Source organism: Penicillium expansum, assembly GCF_000769745.1.
Source record: "Penicillium expansum strain MD-8 chromosome Unknown contig3, whole genome shotgun sequence".
Taxonomy (NCBI): Eukaryota; Fungi; Ascomycota; class Eurotiomycetes; order Eurotiales; family Aspergillaceae; genus Penicillium; species Penicillium expansum.
In genome coordinates, this window is record NW_015971301.1 from 140,490 (window position 1) to 160,878 (window position 20,389).

General features: G+C 48.1%; 8 protein-coding genes across 8 annotated transcripts; 5 read left to right on the forward strand and 3 right to left on the reverse strand.

The window, feature by feature from the left end:
* Positions 1–229: 229 nt before the first annotated feature.
* PEX2_000490 (p24 family protein) lies at positions 230–1,161 on the forward strand (the record flags this gene model as incomplete). Its single annotated transcript, XM_016737327.1, has 4 exons — positions 230–376; positions 490–678; positions 746–1,025; positions 1,151–1,161. 4 exons carry the CDS (start codon positions 230–232, stop codon positions 1,159–1,161), a joined length of 627 nt encoding a protein of 208 aa, XP_016599042.1.
* A 4,544-nt stretch (positions 1,162–5,705) lies between these two features.
* Positions 5,706–6,086, forward strand: PEX2_000500 (uncharacterized protein; the record flags this gene model as incomplete). Its single annotated transcript, XM_016737328.1, has 1 exon — positions 5,706–6,086. The coding sequence occupies one exon, from the start codon at positions 5,706–5,708 to the stop codon at positions 6,084–6,086; it is 381 nt and encodes a 126-aa protein (XP_016599043.1).
* A 2,628-nt stretch (positions 6,087–8,714) lies between these two features.
* On the forward strand, positions 8,715–9,387 carry PEX2_000510 (uncharacterized protein; the record flags this gene model as incomplete). The annotated part of the gene is made up of 3 exons (XM_016737329.1): positions 8,715–9,027; positions 9,102–9,184; positions 9,271–9,387. The coding sequence occupies 3 exons, from the start codon at positions 8,715–8,717 to the stop codon at positions 9,385–9,387; spliced, it is 513 nt and encodes a 170-aa protein (XP_016599044.1).
* Positions 9,388–10,041: 654 nt separating this feature from the next.
* Positions 10,042–11,697, reverse strand: PEX2_000520 (RNA polymerase II-binding domain-containing protein; the record flags this gene model as incomplete). The annotated part of the gene is made up of 2 exons (XM_016737330.1): positions 10,042–11,481; positions 11,548–11,697. The coding sequence occupies 2 exons, from the start codon at positions 11,695–11,697 to the stop codon at positions 10,042–10,044; spliced, it is 1,590 nt and encodes a 529-aa protein (XP_016599045.1).
* An 867-nt stretch (positions 11,698–12,564) lies between these two features.
* On the forward strand, positions 12,565–12,866 carry PEX2_000530 (uncharacterized protein; the record flags this gene model as incomplete). Its single annotated transcript, XM_016737331.1, has 2 exons — positions 12,565–12,758; positions 12,836–12,866. The coding sequence occupies 2 exons, from the start codon at positions 12,565–12,567 to the stop codon at positions 12,864–12,866; spliced, it is 225 nt and encodes a 74-aa protein (XP_016599046.1).
* A 456-nt stretch (positions 12,867–13,322) lies between these two features.
* On the reverse strand, positions 13,323–13,941 carry PEX2_000540 (uncharacterized protein; the record flags this gene model as incomplete). The annotated part of the gene is made up of 4 exons (XM_016737332.1): positions 13,323–13,675; positions 13,767–13,792; positions 13,865–13,878; positions 13,933–13,941. The coding sequence occupies 4 exons, from the start codon at positions 13,939–13,941 to the stop codon at positions 13,323–13,325; spliced, it is 402 nt and encodes a 133-aa protein (XP_016599047.1).
* Positions 13,942–14,441: 500 nt separating this feature from the next.
* On the forward strand, positions 14,442–17,019 carry PEX2_000550 (TFIIH/NER complex ATPase/helicase subunit SSL2; the record flags this gene model as incomplete). The annotated part of the gene is made up of 3 exons (XM_016737333.1): positions 14,442–14,469; positions 14,520–14,633; positions 14,693–17,019. 3 exons carry the CDS (start codon positions 14,442–14,444, stop codon positions 17,017–17,019), a joined length of 2,469 nt encoding a protein of 822 aa, XP_016599048.1.
* Positions 17,020–17,922: 903 nt separating this feature from the next.
* On the reverse strand, positions 17,923–19,825 carry PEX2_000560 (Thiolase; the record flags this gene model as incomplete). Its single annotated transcript, XM_016737334.1, has 7 exons — positions 17,923–18,141; positions 18,188–18,409; positions 18,460–18,589; positions 18,638–18,749; positions 18,800–18,946; positions 19,000–19,239; positions 19,450–19,825. 7 exons carry the CDS (start codon positions 19,823–19,825, stop codon positions 17,923–17,925), a joined length of 1,446 nt encoding a protein of 481 aa, XP_016599049.1.
* Between the last annotated feature and the right edge of the window lie 564 nt (positions 19,826–20,389).

Here is a 20,389-nt window from a genome sequence, read left to right on the forward strand (position 1 = left end):
AGACAACTCCGTCTATATCATGAGTGCAGACTGTTTATTTTCTCATATGTCGTGCATCTCATCTACAAAATAGACTCGTGGAGTAGTTAGAATTTGATACATACGGTAGTTTGTTTAGATGGATGCAAACAAATCAAACAGCGGAAGACAAAGTTGGCCAGAACGCCATCTCCTGACGTGGATATCATCCCCTAGTTCAACGGTCCCCTCTCGGTATATCTTTCTCACAATGCGATTCGCTCTTTTCGCCGGCCTGGCCTCCCTGGTCTCATCCGTCACCGCAACCGCCCTCACCTACAGACTCGAGGCGAATGAGAAAGCATGCTTCTTCTCAAAAGTTGAGCAGAACAACGCCAAAGTGGCCTTCTACTTCGCGGTACGTTCAATGGATTATCCAGCTATAGCACAGTCACTCCGTGATATCTTTGTTTTAATTGGGAAGCTATATACACACGTGGTGGCGCCGAATGCTAATATTGTATAATGCAGGTCCAATCCGGCGGTTCATTCGATGTTGACTACACCGTCACCGCACCGGGCGGCAAGATCGTTCTAGACGGCACAAAGGAGCGCCAGGGCGACTTCGTATTCACTGCCCAGAGCGTGGGCGAGTACACCTTCTGCTTCAACAATGAGATGTCCACCTTTGCCGAGAAGATGGTCGACTTCGAGATCGCCGTACGTTCCATATCCATCAATTTGAGGAAGCGGTCAACAAATGCTAATTGAGCCATTGGTCCTACAGGTCGAGAACGAACAGCGCGCCCAACTACCCTCCCGCCAGGGCGCTAGCCCCGAGCAAACCTCCAGTCTGGAGGAGTCCATCTACAAGCTGTCCGCCCAACTCTCCACCGTCTCCCGCAACCAGAAGTACTTCCGCACACGTGAGAACCGTAACTTCAGTACCGTGCGGAGTACCGAGCGTCGGATTTTCAACTTCAGTGTGATCGAGTCTTTGATGATGGTTTCCATGGCTGCGTTGCAGGTCTTTGTTGTGCGCTTCTTCTTCCAGGGTGCCCGGAAAGGTATGTTCACTTACTCCCGGTATTTGAGGGTTGGATATGGGCACAAGGCACGGTTGTGTCCGGACTGCTTTGTTGCTTCTTTCGATCCTATTTGGTGGATTCGTAATAACATTCTTCTCGAACAGGTTACGTGTGATGTGAGCATGAGCATGAACAATAATATGATGCATTTTACTACCTTCTATGTCTGGCGTGTTGACCTAGTTATTTCTGTTGCAAAATCTATGATGTTCTTGTCTGTCTGGACTAAATATGGGAAATATACTTGGTATAGTAGTCGGCTTCGAGCTATTGTGGCCCGTTGATAGTAAGACATGCGAAAAGAAAGCAAGTGAGATGGATATTTGGTTTACAAACCGACTTGGACTCAAGCTGAAGGTCTACGATGTTGTACTAGGTAGGGGGACTTATAACCCACCTATGGAAGATAGATTGACACATCAGCAGACTCAAAAAACACCGGAAGCACATACTCGAGATATCCCAATAGTATACATTGTACGCCCCAGGCTCTATGCTCCGCGCTTGCTGGGATTTAACCCACCAAGGCCAGACGGATTGACAAATCCTTAAGGTCCAAGGACGCCAGGGAAGCGCATGCTCGGGATTTCAGGGTATGCCTCGAGCTCTATGCTCTATAGTCGCAGGGATATAACCGGTTTCCGTCGAAAGAAGGTCGCCATGTGGGAGTTCAGATGGACTGTCGCTGAACAACAGCAGGGAGCACTGGACCCTACCGCAACCGGGAAGGCGAGGGCGATCGTTACTGCATGCCGCATGCCGCTCGCTGGCTGTATGTCCGCAGGGGTAGAACCGGTTTATGTTCGAACGGAGGTTTCTATCGGGGAGCCTAGATGGTCTTTTTCTGAGTCGAGACCGATGAAAAATTGTGTCGATGTTGTGCTGGACCCGTTTCCACGCCTCACGCCTCTCCCGACACCTATCACACTAGATGATCTCGCAGTCGGGGAACCGGGTACTCAATGCTCGCAGCGACGGAACCTGTTTCTAAGCGAAGGAACGCATCCCATTAGTATTTGAAAACGAATATGTGGAATAGCTTACAGCATCGTTGCGACCAGAGCGCAGAGCAGAGGCGAAAGCTCACATATTGATAAGTTTCAAACCGGTTTCATGCGTCAGTTAGACGTTGTCTTCTCCAAATATAATGCTTGGAAAGATGGTAAACACAAGCTCAGATGCATCCATGGACGCTAGCATGTTAGGTGCTGTCCAGCTAAGGGGTAATGTTGAACATGGTGCTTTTCGAGACCGACGTCTGATTCAAAACAGGTTTTTGGCTTCTTGCCCTGGTCCCCCATATACCAGTGCGCGGAGCCAAATCCACAGCCAACAATAAATTTGTGGAGGTAGGTTGTCGCTGGACGCCTAGGGGCATTGGGGCAAGGGCCTATGACGTGAGAAAATACCGGTAAGAATCGGCTCCGTGCAACTAAATTGCTTCCAGCAATATCATATGCTCGCTACGATATACAAGATAGGCGTATAGTATGCATTCATGCTCGTTTGTCTTACAATACATTGTAGGGATCGCCGGCAGAGGCTGCGGTGTGATATCATTTGATATGCGCTGGGAATTGTCAATCTCGGGTATCTACTGTTTCAATTGATCGACATGCAGTACGGAGACATACAGTGTTTGTATTGTATTTGATTTAGGGCAGTCTAGGGCTTATCATACATACCCTGTGGGTTCGTATGTGGCTCAGGGCTTTAGGCCAGGCACGCGATGGAATACCATAATGAAGAAAGTGGACCGTGAAGAATCATTCATTAACATTTATCAGGCAGAGAAAGACCCGCAAGTGCATATTGCGACAACAGCTACGGGGTATGTCTCGCACGCTTGATTTTGACACGTTCGGCTGTTGATACAACATGTGTACATTATCGTATGCTGTCATATCCGGGATCAGACCCTTGAGGTGGAGCGGCGCTATGGTTCAAACTCCATCAGACTATATTGCAAAATGGGCTAAAACATGCATTGTACTCCACAAGTTTCTTTCTACTGACGACATCGTATAGAATTTGAATCAACGCTGATATCACCTGGGTATCATACTCTTTTTACCAACTTGGTGAGAAGATGTCTGAGAGCATGTCTCTCAGTCTGCATATGTATTTGTGGTATGCTAAGCTCACTATATTACCGACTTTGGTCTAGACCATTGCCAGCTGGATTAAACTGCTTCTTCCTTGAAACCAGGCTCGTCTGAAAAATCAGATGGCCGATCATGACTATAAACGACAATATAGGTTATATTTCAAATGCTCGTCTGACGTTGCTGTGTTTAACCTAAATGAAACATCTTATACGCTGGATATGAGCTCCGGCTTGCCCTGGTATGTCACTAAGATTGTAGTACTACAGTATGTAGTGTGGCATCTTCAAGTTGAGCAAAAGAAGAATTATTGTAGAGGGAAACTGTAGATGGATGACTCTGATATATTCGGGGCATGCCGATCTTGCAATAATTTGCCTCCCCCCCGCGACTGGCATCAACTTCCGTCCAGGGTTCATGGATGGCAACCGTCCTACCCGGTTCTTCGATAGAAAACAACCTTGCCACTGACTCCCATGCATCGTACTGATTACTCAGTCCAATCTCTTTTTCTTCTAGAAACAAGCTTGGAGTCTAATGAAGTATCCCAATTTCCATATGTCAGAACACAGTTCGAGCGAGCATCGGCTTGCGTTAGACTCTATTCTTAGACTCTATGGACAATGTGATCTCCTGGTTCTAGTATCATGTCAGACATCTATCTTTACAGGACCAGATGGATTTGTGACTATCTACAAAATAGAATAGATGCAGCAGTATATAATTCAAGTCAGTATGTACTGCATAGTATCATTTAAAGATGAGGGCTCACTGACGTCAGGTGTTTTCTTGCCTCAGGCATCAACGCCAAGACTGTACATTCCCCAAGGCAATCACTAGCTCATCTCCACACGGCATCTCCATTTCTTCCTATTTCGTCCATTTCTGACAATTCTACAGCGAATGAAAACTGTTCAAAGATTAATTAAACCTCCATCCGCTCAAACTGTTTCTCCACTGTGGCTGCAAGCCTCCATGTCTTTGATACGATGTACCAGACTGTTTCGGCTTCAAGCTCATTTTCCGCAGATGTTCCACTTTTGATAATCAAATCAGAGGTAACTCTGATTTCATTCACCATTTCCATGACCGGCAACTATCAGTACTACATACTGTATGTTGTATGTGATCGATGGCCGATAGCCGAATCAAAACCAAATCGATTGCTCGGGTCGCTCCGATGCCTCGGGGTATGACGGCATAGCTCCATTTGACCTGAGCCTCAGCTACTGCACAGCCTTTTTTTTTCTTGTGCTGCAGGCGCATTTACTGCTTTCGGTCACATGAGATTATTATATTGATTTGACATGCATGTCGAGCTGACTACCTGTTTAGTTTGAATCAATCGATCTATCCAGGCCTCTCACTACATCCATGTATTAAAAGCAACCCCCGATCGATGGATTTGTAACAGCGTGTTTATCTCCTGCACCGGATCTCCACCGGCTGTCCACATTTTCCTTCCCGGGGACACCCTATCCCGTATCGACGCAGAATGCGACATGGGTCTCGCCCCTCAAAAGCCCATGATAAACTATGATTCGTCTTGTAGACGTCAGGTAAAGATCTGCAGGGGACCGGACTGTAGTTGTGCCGATCTTAAAAACGCCTTTAGCTCTCAATGGTCATTCACATTCCCCAGTGACCTCATCGGAGCACTGTGACCAATCCACGGGTGGAACAACTGATGATATCGCTCTCAGAGTTCACCAGTCTCCGTGGACATGTGGATATTAGTTTGTTCAAAATGTCCTCTGATGATGATTCGACCCCACACTGTGCTCTACGACGTACCCAATAGGTCGGCAGTGGTCTCTTTCCTACAAATACCTTGTACTGAGGGCTGGGGTTTATGATGCTCCTTATGATGTCGCCTAGGAGAAAATATCCCCCCCCCCCTCTCTCCCCCCCTTTCAGCCAATTATGTCACTGTACTCCGCCCGGTGTAATCGGTAGAGATCTCGTGTGTTTCCCATGGGCGAAGAAGCAATTAGGCAACTTATTGACCTATCAGAGGTTGCAAAGTTGGATGAGTTTGCCATCTTTGACCACCGATGTGATTTCATACTACCTGTGGAGTCATGTCTTATATATAACCTTCCTCGCAAATGGGATCCAATTGCTCATCGTTTCTTCTAAAGTATATGCCCCAACTCCTGAATCTGCCCCATAGCACTTTTCCCTGCCATTTTTGTATTCTTGGCCCGGACAACGTACATATCATTGGACTTCCACCGATTTAATATCCTCTTGCCTACCCCCGACACTTGGTATCATTATTATCCCAACACAACCAGTCAAATTGGTTCGATTTTGAAACATTTCAACTTTACAGGTGAGCAACTGTTGAATTGACTGCGACACCGGTACCGTCCGGATTCCCCACGGCACCCACAACCCAACCTCTACCCCACGGTGATCGTCCTAGACATCAGCCTCATCCCTATGCCACAACCACCCACATCTATTGATCAGCACTCCTAGCACTACCGGATACCTAGTCCTGAAACCTAAGCTGACTGTTTTAAATAAAGACATTTTTTTCCATTCCACCATGACTCACTCCGCTCAACTGCAACAGCCAACTGAAAACCTCAACTCCATGTTCTCGGATTCCGGTGGTGTGGAAAACATGGCCAATGAGACTCTTATCGATTCTTACCGGTCGCTGGATCCCACTCGCGCCTCGCTGGAGGACTACAACCGCTCCATGCTTCAATACACCCAGCGCCAAATGTCCTCCTTTGCCGACACGGACGATTCTCGCCGTGATAGCCAGAGCAGCGGCAAGAGTGGCCGTAGCAGCGCCTCAAGCGGCAGCAACATGTCCCGGCAGGCCAATATGTCCTTCACGCCCGCTAGCGATGCCGGTCACTCTGCTGAGAATAAGTTCAGTAGCCGTGCCACGGCCGATGCCAAGTCGGCTGGATATTAGGGCTGCGCCCTGTTGCAAGGTATGCATGTTCCTCTATGGCGATGGCTTCAATGAATAAGAAAGCTAACGAAAGTCTCCTCAGTGGTCCTTGTCCACCAACACCGTGGTCTAGCACCATAACGGTACCTAGCATTGACGAGGATGGCTCGATAGGGCCATCGACACTCGTGTATACTTTCCGTCAATGCCTACCCCGTTGCAAAATTTTGTGCGGGATTTTATTCGCGCGGGAGAGCGTGCCTGCTTTTCAAGCGATATATCGAAGGCTTTCTTTTGGGTTTGATTTCTACATGGCCTCGACTCGTCGCGGTCACTTACGAAATGGTCCTTCACTTTTCCCCAACCCCTTTCTACCCACTTTTCACGTTTGCATAGCGTTTTCAGGATATCGATTGATCCTCAGCGTCCTTTCTTCGGTCTTTCAGTGCTAGATTACGCATATTTCCACTGTGTATTCCACCACCCCAGATCCCTTGGTCGTGAATCATCGCTTCCATTCTTCCACAGCTCTTATTGCAGAAAAATGTGGCTTTTTTTTCCACTTCTCATTCTTGTCATCTATGACCGTTTTGGAGTTGCTCGTTGCACTGGAGAGCAGTATAAAAACGATTTTCATTCCCATTTCGAACATTTCTCGAACATTGTCCATTCTACCGGGGTCTGGGTAAGCGATCACGTCATGCATGGATCATTTCTGCTTGATATATCTTCTGGGAAGGGATATCAGCCTGTACACTATCTGTATTATTACTTTTTGCGAGCGATTTTGTTTTCTTCTTATCTTTTCCATTTTATGTGATGAACCAACTCTCTCCGAGTCGAGGACACTGGACTGTCCCTCGGAGAACTATACCCTGTTACGATACCACTCAGCCATGTTGGCCATGATCACCTGTACAATTATGCGCAATCAAGCCGGAGCGATCTTGTCTTTCTTCTATTTGTCTGTGTTTATTTGCTTTCTTCTTTTCTTATTGGCTGGATGAAGATCGTAGTGTCGTAGTCCCGCGCAGTACAGATCGCTGGACCGGTACATTAATCCTACTTATCAACTTGGCTACGATATTGAGGTAGTGGCTGAAACAAGACGTATACCACTTCTGAGACAAATTGACGTCAGCACCAGAATTCTATTGTGGCTTAGACTGAGAATATATTGCTTATGGGACCACTTGGCTTTAATTGGCATCTGCTTAAAGTCTTAGTCTCTTTTGTCTTTCCTCGGTGTTTGTTCGGTATATCTTCTAGCCTTTTGTTAAAATATATATATTCAACCCTAGTACTTTTAGTAGCGGGGACCAGTCAAATAGAAATGTGAATAATATATTTTTCTGCAGCTCTGTTGAAAGCACAAGTGATAGATAGGCAGGGTCAATGGGTCCTTCCGGCGGCCCGGAGCCGCATTGATCGGCGAGGGCGACGTTTCAGATATTTGATTAGTGCGAGACAAGAAAGGCCATGTGCATAAGGCGTTTCTCTCACCCCATAAAAGTGTTTGATGACGCGGTGATCAGAGAAGCGAACGAAGTGAGGTAGCCTGGAGTACATAGGGTTGTAGACTTGGTAGGCGCAACTTGATGATCGTATCGAAGCTTATTCTTTCACTGCAAACTCATTAGAATTTGATTTTTGTGCTTGAGATTAACTAGGAAATATATATCTTCAGGGCTAGGCTTGTCAATTAGTCAATTAGGAGAATTCCTCATTTTGGTCCGAAGGATGTCCTTCACACATGTGTAAAATTCACTATTTTGTTGACATGATTGATGGACCAAACTATCTGTTTAACTACTCTAAAGTTATTGACTTTCATAAAGACTGATTTAGTTTTAACATCAGGGTCTTGTCGCACTGCAGTGAAGAGCTGCGTTCAACGCACCCCTTGCATACCACCGACTCTTAGCGAACTTTGTCCTCCCAATGAGTTGTACTATACTATTGAAGATAAAGTGGTCTAAAGAGGCTATGGAATTGTTGCTTTGACTGGGTTAAATTATTGTATTTTATGCTCCAATTTATTCGACTTTATATTGTAGCCAAAATGTATATATTTCCCATTCGGTACGGATAAACAACACACATAATACCAACACCAAAGCCCACATACCAGAGCACAAGCGCCTAAAAGATCCTGTAGAAATAATTGCCCAGCCTGCACATTCCACATGGTTCAACTCAGCAGCGAATCAAGACCACACCGTGCCTTTCTAAACAGAGGGATGAAACCCCTGGAATCTCGGGATTCGACCATGGGCCAACCAAAAGCGCTCAAGGGAGGAAGGCAGAAGAAAATGCGATGGGCCTGTTGAGGCTGGCAGGGCCGCCCAGAAAACCGAGCACTGTATACATCGAGGGTCAAAATCGTGTTCCCGTTTCCTTCCCTTTGACACGCACGCCCATCCGACAACCACCCACGACAACCACTCGGCCTAGCTCCAGCCACTCCTTTTGGTCTCGATTTTGAAGATCATCTCACACTCTTTTAATTGACTGTCTCTAACATTTACATTCACTTCGGATCTTCAAGTCTCACAGCCGCAGAGTGGCAAGTCCTGCAATACTATACATCAACTCACCCTATACTTTTCACAACGACATACACGGACAGATATCACAAAACCAGCAATAATGCAACTCACAACTCTCCTTACGGGCCTCATCTCCGTCCTGTCTGTCACCACCGCCATCCCAATGGGAAGCGAGAGCCCAACTCCTACATCCTCCGTGTCCAAGTCTCTCATCGCGCACTCGAGCTCTGCCTCTGTCTCAGCTTCACCTACCCCTTCGCCCAACCCCTACGAGGCCTACACATGTCCCAAGGATAAGTTCAAGGCCTGCTGCATGTCTGTGCAGCAGACGGGCAAGGACATCGTTAAGCAGCTCGGCGATTTGGTCCCGGTCCTCAGCGGGCTGCAGGTTAGCTCGGCTATCTCTTTCCAGTGTATGTTTCTCCCGTCCTTTATCTAATATAACCTTGGCAAGGTAATTGTATACTAATTCGATTTTTCTTTACAGGCAAGAACATGACCGAACGGGAAGCTCCGGATAGCTGCAACGGGCAAGGTTATACCCCCATGTGTTGCAATACCAAGGTTGAGGTATATATTTCATCTTCCCTTCCCTTGCTTTGTTTTTGTTCTATGTTGTGATGGAAGGAATGTATCTGACTGTCCTTTTCTTCTAGGACACCGGATTCAACACTTGCAAGCCTTTTGAGGATGTCAAGAAGGCTTACTACATGAACAATATGAAGGATATACCAGAGAGCCAGGCTGATATGATCATGGATATTCTCACTTGATGTCATCCACTTAGCCGGTCTGGAACTCTGTGACATGGGATGGGTGCGGCATGTATCTCGGGGTTGTATACTTGTCTCCGAGGAGGAGGGGGAGATAATGGTGGCGTCTTTTGGTTTATTTCTTTTCTACTTCATATTATATGGACCCTTAACCTGTGATAGCTTGATTCTGGTGGTTAAGGTGTGTAATTGCATATGGCACACTTATACAGGTGGTTATTTTCGATTTTTTTATTCTTGCAGGTTCTGGTATACACATATGTAGATTTCTCCCTTTGCTGGTCTATGAATATGAGGCCTATCCGAATTTATCATGTACTTTGTACCAGCTGTTGATATTATCGTCCCCTCTATGTATCTCTAGACATGGGGACTTTCTCGTCTGAGATACACATGACTTGGATGTGTGAGATTATTTTCGATGCAAGCGCTGATCTACGCCGTGGATATTATCGATAGTAAAGAACTTACTCGAATGGAGAAAATATTACATGTACTCTTTCATATTGTACTTTAAATGAACATGAATATCCCGCTGCGGCGGGACCGTAATAATACAAACCGCAGCATTGGAGGGCTGCCCTTCCACCGACTCAACTTAGTTCCATTGCATTTCAAGCATAACTCGTACATCGTTTCATGGGCACATATTGATTACCACCCACGCCCACCCTGGGGAGGAGGAGGAGGTCCCCATGGCGCACCCTGCTGACCGCCGGAGTAGGGAGGAGGGAAGTGGTACTGACCCGGGGGCATACCGTACCCCTGTCGCTGTCCCTGGTTTTGTCCCTGGTTCTGTCCGTGCGGCATGGGAGGAGGATGGTGGTATGGAGGGGGGAAGGCCGAGGAGGACCCTGGTCCGGGTGGGGGGAATGGCATTGTTGGCATGTGCGGAGGAGGCGGAGGCCAAGAACCGTAGTTAGGTGCAGGCACTTGAGGATAGCCAGTGTTGGGACCCATGGGAGGGTGGGAGTACTGTCCACTGGGGGCATGAGTAGTGGGGAATGAGTTGAAGGGCGCGGGAGGATGTTGGGGTTGGTGAGGGGGCGGGAAGTGTGAAGTGGATGGTTCTCGAGGTGTGTATGAACTTTCGCGGCTTCGGGAGCGCTGTGCAGGACGGCTGTTTGATACGTCGCGACGATGGATATCACGTCGGTATGTTCGTGGTCCACTTCGAGATCGTGACTCGGACTGGCTGATGGAGCTGTCGCTGTAGCGTCCGCGCTTGTTATCAATTCGTGATTCACTACGACTACGGCTTCGGCCACGCGAATCGTCGGTTTCTGTATCGGCGGGTTGACAGAATTCAAGTGACCATCCGTGATAGTGTGTGCCATCGAGGATATCGCCTGTGTTCTCACCCCGGATCACTGTCTGACCCAGCTGATCGAGGTATGTATGGCTATCATCCGCAGGGGCTTCCGGGTCAAAGAGCTTGTCCACATCACTGAGAAAGGCTTGGAGAGCTTCTACCGACTTTGCGTCGGCAGGTCCTGCGAGTAATTGGATCGGTTTTGTGGCATCAGGTCGGATGGGAATAGTGGAGTTGGGGATAATGTGGGGATAAATGTTGCCCGCACGAACTTCGTGCCAAGGGGTCGATGGGTCTCCATGTGTAGATGGCATGACAAATGGCACGTTCTTGCGGGACTTCTTGGTTGAGTTTAGCCCATTGGCCGCATCGTTGGAATCCATAGGGACTCCCATGGTCACAACTTCCCGGAGCTTGTCGACCAAATCGGGATGGAAGTATTCGTGCTCAGACCAGATGTCGAGGAGATCGTCTAGCCGTCGATGGTGCCGTGGGTTCTTTTGGCGATCACAGGTCGCTGCGTAGCCGACCAAGTTCACGAGATGTAGCTGCAGGGACCCGCTCACTGTGGACAAGGTTGTAGGGGTGCCTAGGTGGTACTTGCAATGATGCAACAGATCATTGAGCAAGTACAGTATGTGGAGGCGTTGGCGCTTTGGTGAAAGTTTGGATCCAGTGGGCTGTGATGGGAAGGACGCCGCGAGAGCTTCCAGGTAATTGACCAGACCCCCTACCCTATTGGATGAAAACGCAACAAATTGTAGCAGCCAGGCTTTACAGGTCTGTGGGGGGAAAGTTATTTAGTAAAGTGGGGTGTGAGAGTAAACAGAGGTGACAAAGGATCAGACCTGAATATTGCTTGGGGAGCAATGTGACAGCGCGCGCTCGAGGGAGATATGGAAGGAGCTTATCTCATCTCGAGGGACCGAAGTAGGATCTGGACGTAACAGGCAAGCAGCAAACGCGGCCTTAAAAATAACAGCATCATGCGTCGCCATCGTGTGCCAGTGAACCCACGATATTCTGAGGGGGAGAAATGACAGCGATGTAAACCAACTCAATGGATGTTCTCCAATCGCGTTATCGAAGCTCTTATCGCACGTGACTACCCACCACCTCGGAGGTTTGTGTTGTGTAGATACCGCCTTTATCCTGCCCGTCAAATACCACCAATCAAATACCAGGAACCATGGACGGTATGCCCCTTTAGGAAGGCGGTGGACATGTGTGTTGAAAGTATTAACTCAATGTTGTGCGACAATAAAGTTACAACTATCCCCCACGCTGTATGCATTATATACTACTACCAGTCAGTATACCTGCGCATGTATCTCTTCAGTAATTTAGATCAGATTCCATTCACCATATTCACTAGTTGAACTTAGATTCAATTTAGAAGTGAGGTCTTCGGAACTTAGTTCCCGGTCTATACCCATTCCCGCAGTTGACGCGGTGTGAAGTCTTGGTCTTTCTAGACACTAAAAAGATCCCCCACCTATTTTTCGACTTGAAACCCCGCGATGGCGTAAGAGCTTTGCCGAGAGTCTGACAGAAAGCCATTCTATTCGATAGGAAAGGGGGCGATCAGCCATAGTTGCCTGTGTTGTAAACCATCTGATCACGGATGAGGATTCCCATCGGGGATCAGGCCATATACCATAATGCCCCGCAATATCCGGATCATTCGCACGATTGCATGGCCTGACTGCTCATCTGTTAATCTATTTTATATAAAGTCTCTTCTGGTTTTAAATCTGTTTTATCTTTTACCCCTGCTCTATCCTGCTCTACAAGTCTACTCTCAAATCAAATCCAAAACCAATCCAAAGTTAATCCAAAACCATACCCTCAAGCATTCTACCACTATGGCTTCCATCCTCGCCTCCCAGATCGTCCGTCCCTCCATCCGCCACTTCTCAGCTCACCGTCCTCGTCCCGACTCTCGCGCTGCCCGCGCTGTCGCCATGGGTTGCATCGTATCCGGCGTGGTACTTCCATTTGTCCCACCTGCTCTAGAGAGCTCGCGACAACGGAGCTCTGGGCTGTCTACTAGCGCCAAGTAAGTCTTGAAAATCTGCCCCGTTTTACTCTTACAGTCAATGCGAGCTGGTGTGGAGAAACTAACCTGATATACAGGAACCCCCCACTTTGCTTCCATGCGCGCTAGTCGCCACACTTTTGACGACTTGCAACTTTGACGCGGACTATCGGCGCAGGCGCTGATATAGGAGCCGGTTTCCAAGATTGCGATGTGATGCATTATGACCATGGAGTTCAGAATTCGGCGTTTTGGTTCTTTTTTTACCAGCACTATGGGATTGCGCTATTACATACACTATTACTATTGACCGTGGAGACAAGGAGGGAGCGGAGACATGTTAGACATCTCTCTATCATCGCTATGAATGACAGGGATCGTTAGACAGCCAGATTTGTACGAATCGATCCATTATTGAATTGACTCGCAGCTCGAGTGAACTGCAACGAACTAAATGTAGTACAAAGTAGATCGAGTCCGAGGACCTCCCCACCTCCGGAATATCCACTTTGTTCCACAATCCTCTATTTTCGGTTTGCGTACGGAGTCTTCCATATCAAAATAGTATACAATGCGGCAAGCCGATCAACTAAACCGGTTCCCACTCGGAGGCCGGTACGGCTGGGCCGTTTCATATTTCCCCTTCTCCGACACACGGTCGGTCTCGGTCAAAGGTTCGTGCCGGGTAGGTGCCGGGTCGTAAGAAGCTTCGGCACTAGGCGAGGCGGCATCGTCGGGGGCGTTCTGGAACCGGGCCATGCTTGCTCGTTTCGAGCTAGTGTCATTGCCTGGGGGTGGTGTAGACGCCAATTGCGCTTGGCGCTTGTGCTCGTTCTCCATTTGCTTCATTTGCGCCTTGCGCTTGATTTCGGCTTCGAATCGGGCTTGTCGGTCCGCATTGATCGATTGCTTCGCGAAGTAGTAAGCTCCGCCGCCGGCTATAGGAGAAGTGATTAGTGGCTTCGTCGCAGGTGAATTGCTGGATTTGTCGCTGATACTTGACCAGCAGGTAATCGATAGGTCACATACCAAGGCAAAGGGTGCCCCAGCCCATCCTGTTCAAGTGAGAGCCACATCAGTATTTATGTTCCGTATTTCATCTCTCGGATAGAGACATCTTCGCTCACCAGGTAGATCGAATCTAGAAGGCAACATGATTAGCAACGGGAAATGAGTATTGGATAGAGGTAATTACCGTATTCATGGTGAATAATCTAGGAGTTGTGAAGTGTGTGAAGCAAAACAGAAAAGGATGCTCTACGTCAGTCCCTCAGTCCCGAGGGATTCCCGACGTCGGCCGGGCGGCTACGCACGGACCAATGATTGCACCTCATGCCTCAGGCCATAATGGTGCCTCAGGCCAAGGATTATCAACCATCACATCGTCTTTGGAACCTGGGCATTATGTCGTCGACGTTTGCCTTGATCATCTTCTCTATCATATATACATTGTCGCTCTAGTCGACATCCCACCCTCACTAAAGACCTTTCTTTTCTCCCCTTCCATCGTCTCGTGATTTTCGCAATACTCCGCAGATCTTTTTTCGCCGCCAGTTCATCCGGCGCAGCATCTTGGGTCCATGCTGGCGTGAGATACTTTTGACGGGGGGCGTCGCTCCGCCTCACCGGTGACTCACTCACTGAGATACTATTTGATCACACTTTCTACGCTGTTTTGTTTGTCTTGCTGAACACAGTCCAAACATGCCTCCCAAACGCAAAGCGGCCGACAGTAAGTCTCTGGTACACATCTTCAACCGATGGGCGACTAATCATATCTAGCTGGTCGGTCTAGCGGTGCTTCGAAGCGGGCTACACCAGTCCCCGACATCGACATTTCCAGCGGCGATGAATACTCGGACCAGGAAGAGTTGCCGGAGGAGTCCAACTTGAAAGGTACAGTGTGGCAGTCTGCTCACCTAAAGTGAACCAGAGACTAAAATTGGACCATCAAGCGGTTGTCAATAAATTCTCTCTTGAGGCTTTCAGCAAGAAGAACCAAGTGGAGAAGACGGACCCCAGATTTGGATACAAAGATCTTTCTTCGCTTCCGCTGAAGCGCGACCACTACAACCGGCCGTTATGGATCGAGCCTTTGAAAGGCACAATCACCCTCGAGAGTTTCTCCCCGCTGGCACCCCAGGCCCAAGATTTCCTGACCACCATCGCGGAACCGCTTTCCCGTCCGACCCATCTCCACGAATATCGCTTGACCGGGCACAGTTTATATGCGGCGGTCTCGGTCGGTCTCAAACCGCAGGATATCGTTGAGTTCTTGGACCGTCTGTCGAAAACACCGCTGCCCGAAAGCATTCGGACCTTCATCATCGAGTTCACAAAGTCCTATGGAAAAATCAAGATGGTGTTGAGGCATAATCGATACTACGTGGAGACGACAGATCCTGAAATGCTTCAGCGTCTGCTGAAAGACGAAGTGATTGGCCCCCAGAGAATGGATAATACCGAAGGGATTATCGAACGGGCTGCCCCGAAAATGGGTGGACTTGTCATTCCTGGAACGAAAGATGCAGCCGGTGTGCGAGAGACCACTCAACAGGAGGCTGCTGCTGCCATCGCTAGAGATGAGACGGAAGAAGGAGGGGCTGTGAATTATGGCATCGACGATATTGGCGAGGATGAGACTGAAGAATCAACGACTTACAGTTTCGAAATCCCCGCTGCTGGTGTCGAAGTGGTCAAGGCGCGCTGCCAATCGATCGGATGTCCTGCCCTGGAAGAGTACGATTTCCAAGGAGATACAGTCAACCCAAATCTGGACATGGATTTGAAACCCGCGGCGCGCATTCGGTCTTATCAGGAGAAGAGCTTAAGTAAAATGTTCGGTAACGGACGAGCCAAGAGTGGTATCATTGTGCTTCCTTGCGGTGCCGGTAAAACCCTTGTGGGTATCACTGCCGCGGCGACCATCAAGAAAGGCACCATCGTCCTCTGTACCAGTTCCATGTCCGTGGTTCAGTGGCGAAACGAGTTCTTGCGGTGGACAACCATCGACCCAGGTGATATCGCCATTTTCACCTCGGACCACAAAGAAAAATTCAAACGATCAACTGGTATTATTGTGTCCACATATTCAATGGTGTCGCAGACCCGTGCGCGGTCTTATGATGCCCAGAAGATGATGGACTGGCTTCAATCGAGAGAATGGGGTATGATGATTCTCGACGAGGTGCACGTCGTGCCAGCATCGATGTTCCGAAAGGTCACATCTGCAATCGCCGCACAGAGCAAGCTCGGTCTCACTGCGACATTGCTACGTGAGGACGACAAGATCAAAGATTTGAACTTCTTGATCGGACCGAAGCTCTACGAAGCAAACTGGATGGAACTCGCTGCACAGGGCCATATCGCCAAGGTCCAATGTGCTGAGGTGTGGTGCCCAATGACAACTGAGTTCTATTCCGAGTATCTGCGGGAAAGCTCCAGGAAACAAGCTCTGCTCTACATCATGAACCCTCGCAAGTTCCAAGCGTGTCAGTTCCTAATTGATTTCCACGAGAAGCGTGGTGATAAAATCATCGTGTTCTCTGACAATGTTTATGCTCTCGAGCGATATGCGCTGAAGCTGAACAAGGCTTACATTTACGGTGGAACTCCTCAAAATGAGCGCATGCGTATTCTGGAGAATTTCCAACACAACGAGCAGGTCAACACTATCTTCCTGTCCAAGATTGGTGATACCTCACTCGATCTACCCGAGGCCACTTGTCTGATTCAGATCTCGTCTCACTACGGTTCCCGTCGTCAGGAGGCTCAGCGCCTGGGACGAATCCTGCGAGCCAAGCGCCGAAATGACGAGGGCTTCAATGCTTTCTTCTACTCCCTCGTGTCCAAGGACACCAATGAGATGGTGTACTCAGCCAAGCGCCAGGCATTCCTGATCGATCAGGGGTATGCTTTCAAGGTCATCACCCATCTCCAAGGCATAGACAATTATGAAGGACTCTCGTACGCGACACCAGCAGAACGCCGCGAGCTTCTGCAAGAAGTCATGCTGCAGAATGAGTCATCCGCCGACGTCGAACAAGTCAATGATGATCTGTTCTCGATGCGCTCCGGCAAGCGAATTACCTCCAAGAAGGGCGGTGCTAAACGTAGTGCTGCCACTCTTAGTGGTCTGGCTGGTGGTGATGATATGGCCTATATCGAGTACAACAAGAGCAGGAACAAGCAGCTCAAGGATAAGGCTGGACATCACCCCCTGTTCAAGAAGATGGAAAGAGACCGACAACGCCGCAAGAAGGAGAGGGAGACCGAGGACTAAAAGCTGAAATGCGTTTGCTGTTTTTGCTTTCCTTTTTTGGGCGCGTGGTCTTGGACCTTTGTCTTGCACCCCAGAATGACAGATACCCCCCGAATAATCACCATGTGTGTTATAAAAACAAACAGTAAGCCAAAATAAAAAAACATTTGTATTATAGAGCAATCTGGTTCCACAACCCTAATCATCAAATAAGTATGTCAGCACTGAACAACTACGTAGGTACCTCTATGCAGTGTATTTCCTCTGTGGGGTGGTGATCTACGGTATGATCATGCCATTTTACTGTGCTGGTAATGCCTAGTTGATATAAGTTGGTGTTGGGAGGCTCCAGGGCCTTTTCTAGTTGATATGTGTAGTGCCGTCGCTGTTCATCAACAAGATGCCGACACAGAAACCGCTCGAGGAATATGGAATCTCGAATGTATTATAATTGGCATACCCATGGACAAAATCAGAGATAGAACCTTCATCCTTTAAGAATGAGTGCTTAGCGAACTCCCTCGGCGATGTGTTTTAAACTTCCAAGATATATACATAAATTGGGGATCTTCAAAGTGAAAGCTCTATGTTGAATAGTACACTGAAGGGCCGAGCCTTTAGGGTAAATATTATTAGTATTTACTAGCAATTAATACCGGTGTACTACACTGTCCTGCTAAATGTAGTTGTTGTTCTAAGGTCCGAGAATTTCAGCTGGGCATAGCCTCTGTCACCCTAGTTAGGAAAGTTTATTTAAGCCTTGTGGGTCTAGAAAATTGCCCGCGTACTCCCCGAAGACATGAGCCCTTTGCGTTAGTTATCGTATATTTCATGCTAGTAGTGTTTTGGCCATTCTTTGGGGAGGCTAAACCCAGGTTCAACATTTCTTCTATCTAAACCAAAAAAGGCCCAAAGAAGAACCAACTAGATATGTATATGCTCAAACGAGAATAGGTTCTTCGATGATTTCACGTCGTTCTCAACCCAACCAGTGCGATCGATTTGCTCAACTGTCGTGCTAGACAGTTGTTTCAGTGTCGAAGCATTGGCAGCATTTGCTATAAAGCGCTCTCCGTTCTCCAACCGGCCGATCACGTATGCCTGTCCAGGTGAACCACTGCGTTGGAACTCAACCGTGTATGTCTGCACTAGTTAGCCTCGGACGCTTCGATAATACATATGCACCTACCTCGATAACTGCACGACCATTTGCCTTGACTGCAATCGCTGGTGAAGTGGTATCACGCGAGAACTCCGGAAGGGGGTTTTGCGATGGATACGAAGATCCATCTGCGCGCGGCCGAATCGAAAGACACACCGTGTGGTGGTAGGATAGGATACCGCCGTTGGCAAGAACGAGCCCGTGTATACCGCGACGAGAGCGTAGGTCGCGGACGACTTGCGTTATGGCCTGTTGTGAATTGGTTAGAGTTGCATCATTCGGGGAACTGGGAGTCATACATGGAGGGAATAGTTGTTTCCCGCGCCGCCAAAGGAGGTCAGCCCGCCTAGTACCGTCAGAGGACGATCTCCCCTGGTGATGGGGAGATTGAGGTGCTGAGCGGCTAGTTTGGGGACGATGGGGAAGCAGCTTTATAAGTTAATTGTGTAATGGTGCAATCGCGGGAAGGAAGCATACGAATAGAAGTCGTAAATATCGATGTCCTCTTTGGTTAAACCAGACACTCTGAGAGCTTCGTCGAGCGAATTCGAGATACTTGGACTAGAGTGAAAGTTGGTGCGTTCCCAGACTGTATGCACTCTCGTTAGTTTCACCGTATGGGGGAGATGCTGCACGTACAATTGCTGGCGTCGCTGGTTCCGGCACCTCCAAGAGGGTAGATCCAGCGAGATTCTGAAACTCCCAGTTCACGCGCAAATTCCACTGAAGTCAAAATACACGTGGCTGCTAGATTGACATTGTTGAAGGGATTCATTAACAGGGGATCTGCGGGTTGTCAATGCCATTCTGTGGTATATCAACCGTTGGGTTTAACCTACATGGGGAACAAATCATTCTGTTATTCTTCGTTACTGTGGCAATAGATTCGACTGTGGCAGCGCGCTTGCCATAATTCCACGAGAGAGGATTATTCTGGGCAATTTGAGCAAAGTTGGCATACAGCTCTGCGGACTCCTGATGATTTTCGGCATAACTCTGTTTACGATGGGCCCGAAATCCTGCTTCGTACAAGGGATACACTTGAATAGGAAGTCCAATGGAATGCAGTGTTCCGAGGTCTGATGTGAGTTAGAAATTTCCCCTATTCTCTCTTCAAGTTGTACGAACCGTGACGTTGTGACCGTTCCCATATAGAAGAATAGTCTTTTACCTCAGTCCAATTTTTAGGAGGGAAATCTTTCGTTGCAGTCAATGCAGCCACTATATTCCACTTTCATTAGATCTTCCTTTTCCCAGAACACTATATCAAAACAAAGGAGTAAACGAACGGGTTGCAAGGGCTTCACCACCAGTCACAATAGCAAGACGGGATTCGCCCTTCGATACTCGTCTAGCAGCCTCGTCAAACAGTTTCGCGGGAGCATTTCCACCGTGCCCACTTTCATGTTTATGCACCAGTTTCACTCCGAGCTTCTCGGCCAAAAGATCCGCAATATTAGGGTACGGCCAAGTCCAGTTTGCAACGACATCAATGCTATCAATGGCCGGAAGTATCTTTGTTCTCATCGCTGAGCTGTCATCGATGGCAGCGCTAATGGATTGGAGCATAAGCTCGAGCGGTTCATATGCATGTTCTGGTTTCAAGGAAGTGTTCTTGATGTCTCCGACTCCGATTACTACGGGTGTCAAATTGGCGGTGCGCATCGTTCTTGAATTAGAGCAGATAGTTCTCTCAATTATGATGTTGGAAAGATAGTCCTAGGATACTGAATTCCCAGGATTAACATCGCCATGATATGGCCATACTGTAGCCGCTACTGCCTCAGCATGTCCCCTAGTCTAGACCGAATACTTCCCGAATCACCTCGGTAGTGGATTTCATTGGCCACTTAGTAGCCACTTACCCCGACACAAATCTGTGAGAAAGATATACCATGTTAATGCATGCTGCACAAAGCATCCTTGTGTGTTAGGTTGATCTACCTTAATGCACCGCAAGATGTTGGCTTGGCTATACGAGAGATGGCTCCCTACCATGTAGGTAGTAACATAGTACTACATAATAGATAGTTCCTGCCAGTGCGCCTTGGTTAGGAGTAAGTTGCCACTGCAAGGTCGAACGCCGACACTTGCATTTCCTATGAATACTGGGATTTATGCCTAGATAAATGCATTAATCTGAGATACATTGTATGTTGTAGGTGAATAATGTGGTCTTGGCACGGCATAGACCGAGGACCGCGGGTAATTCCAATCCACCACGACGGT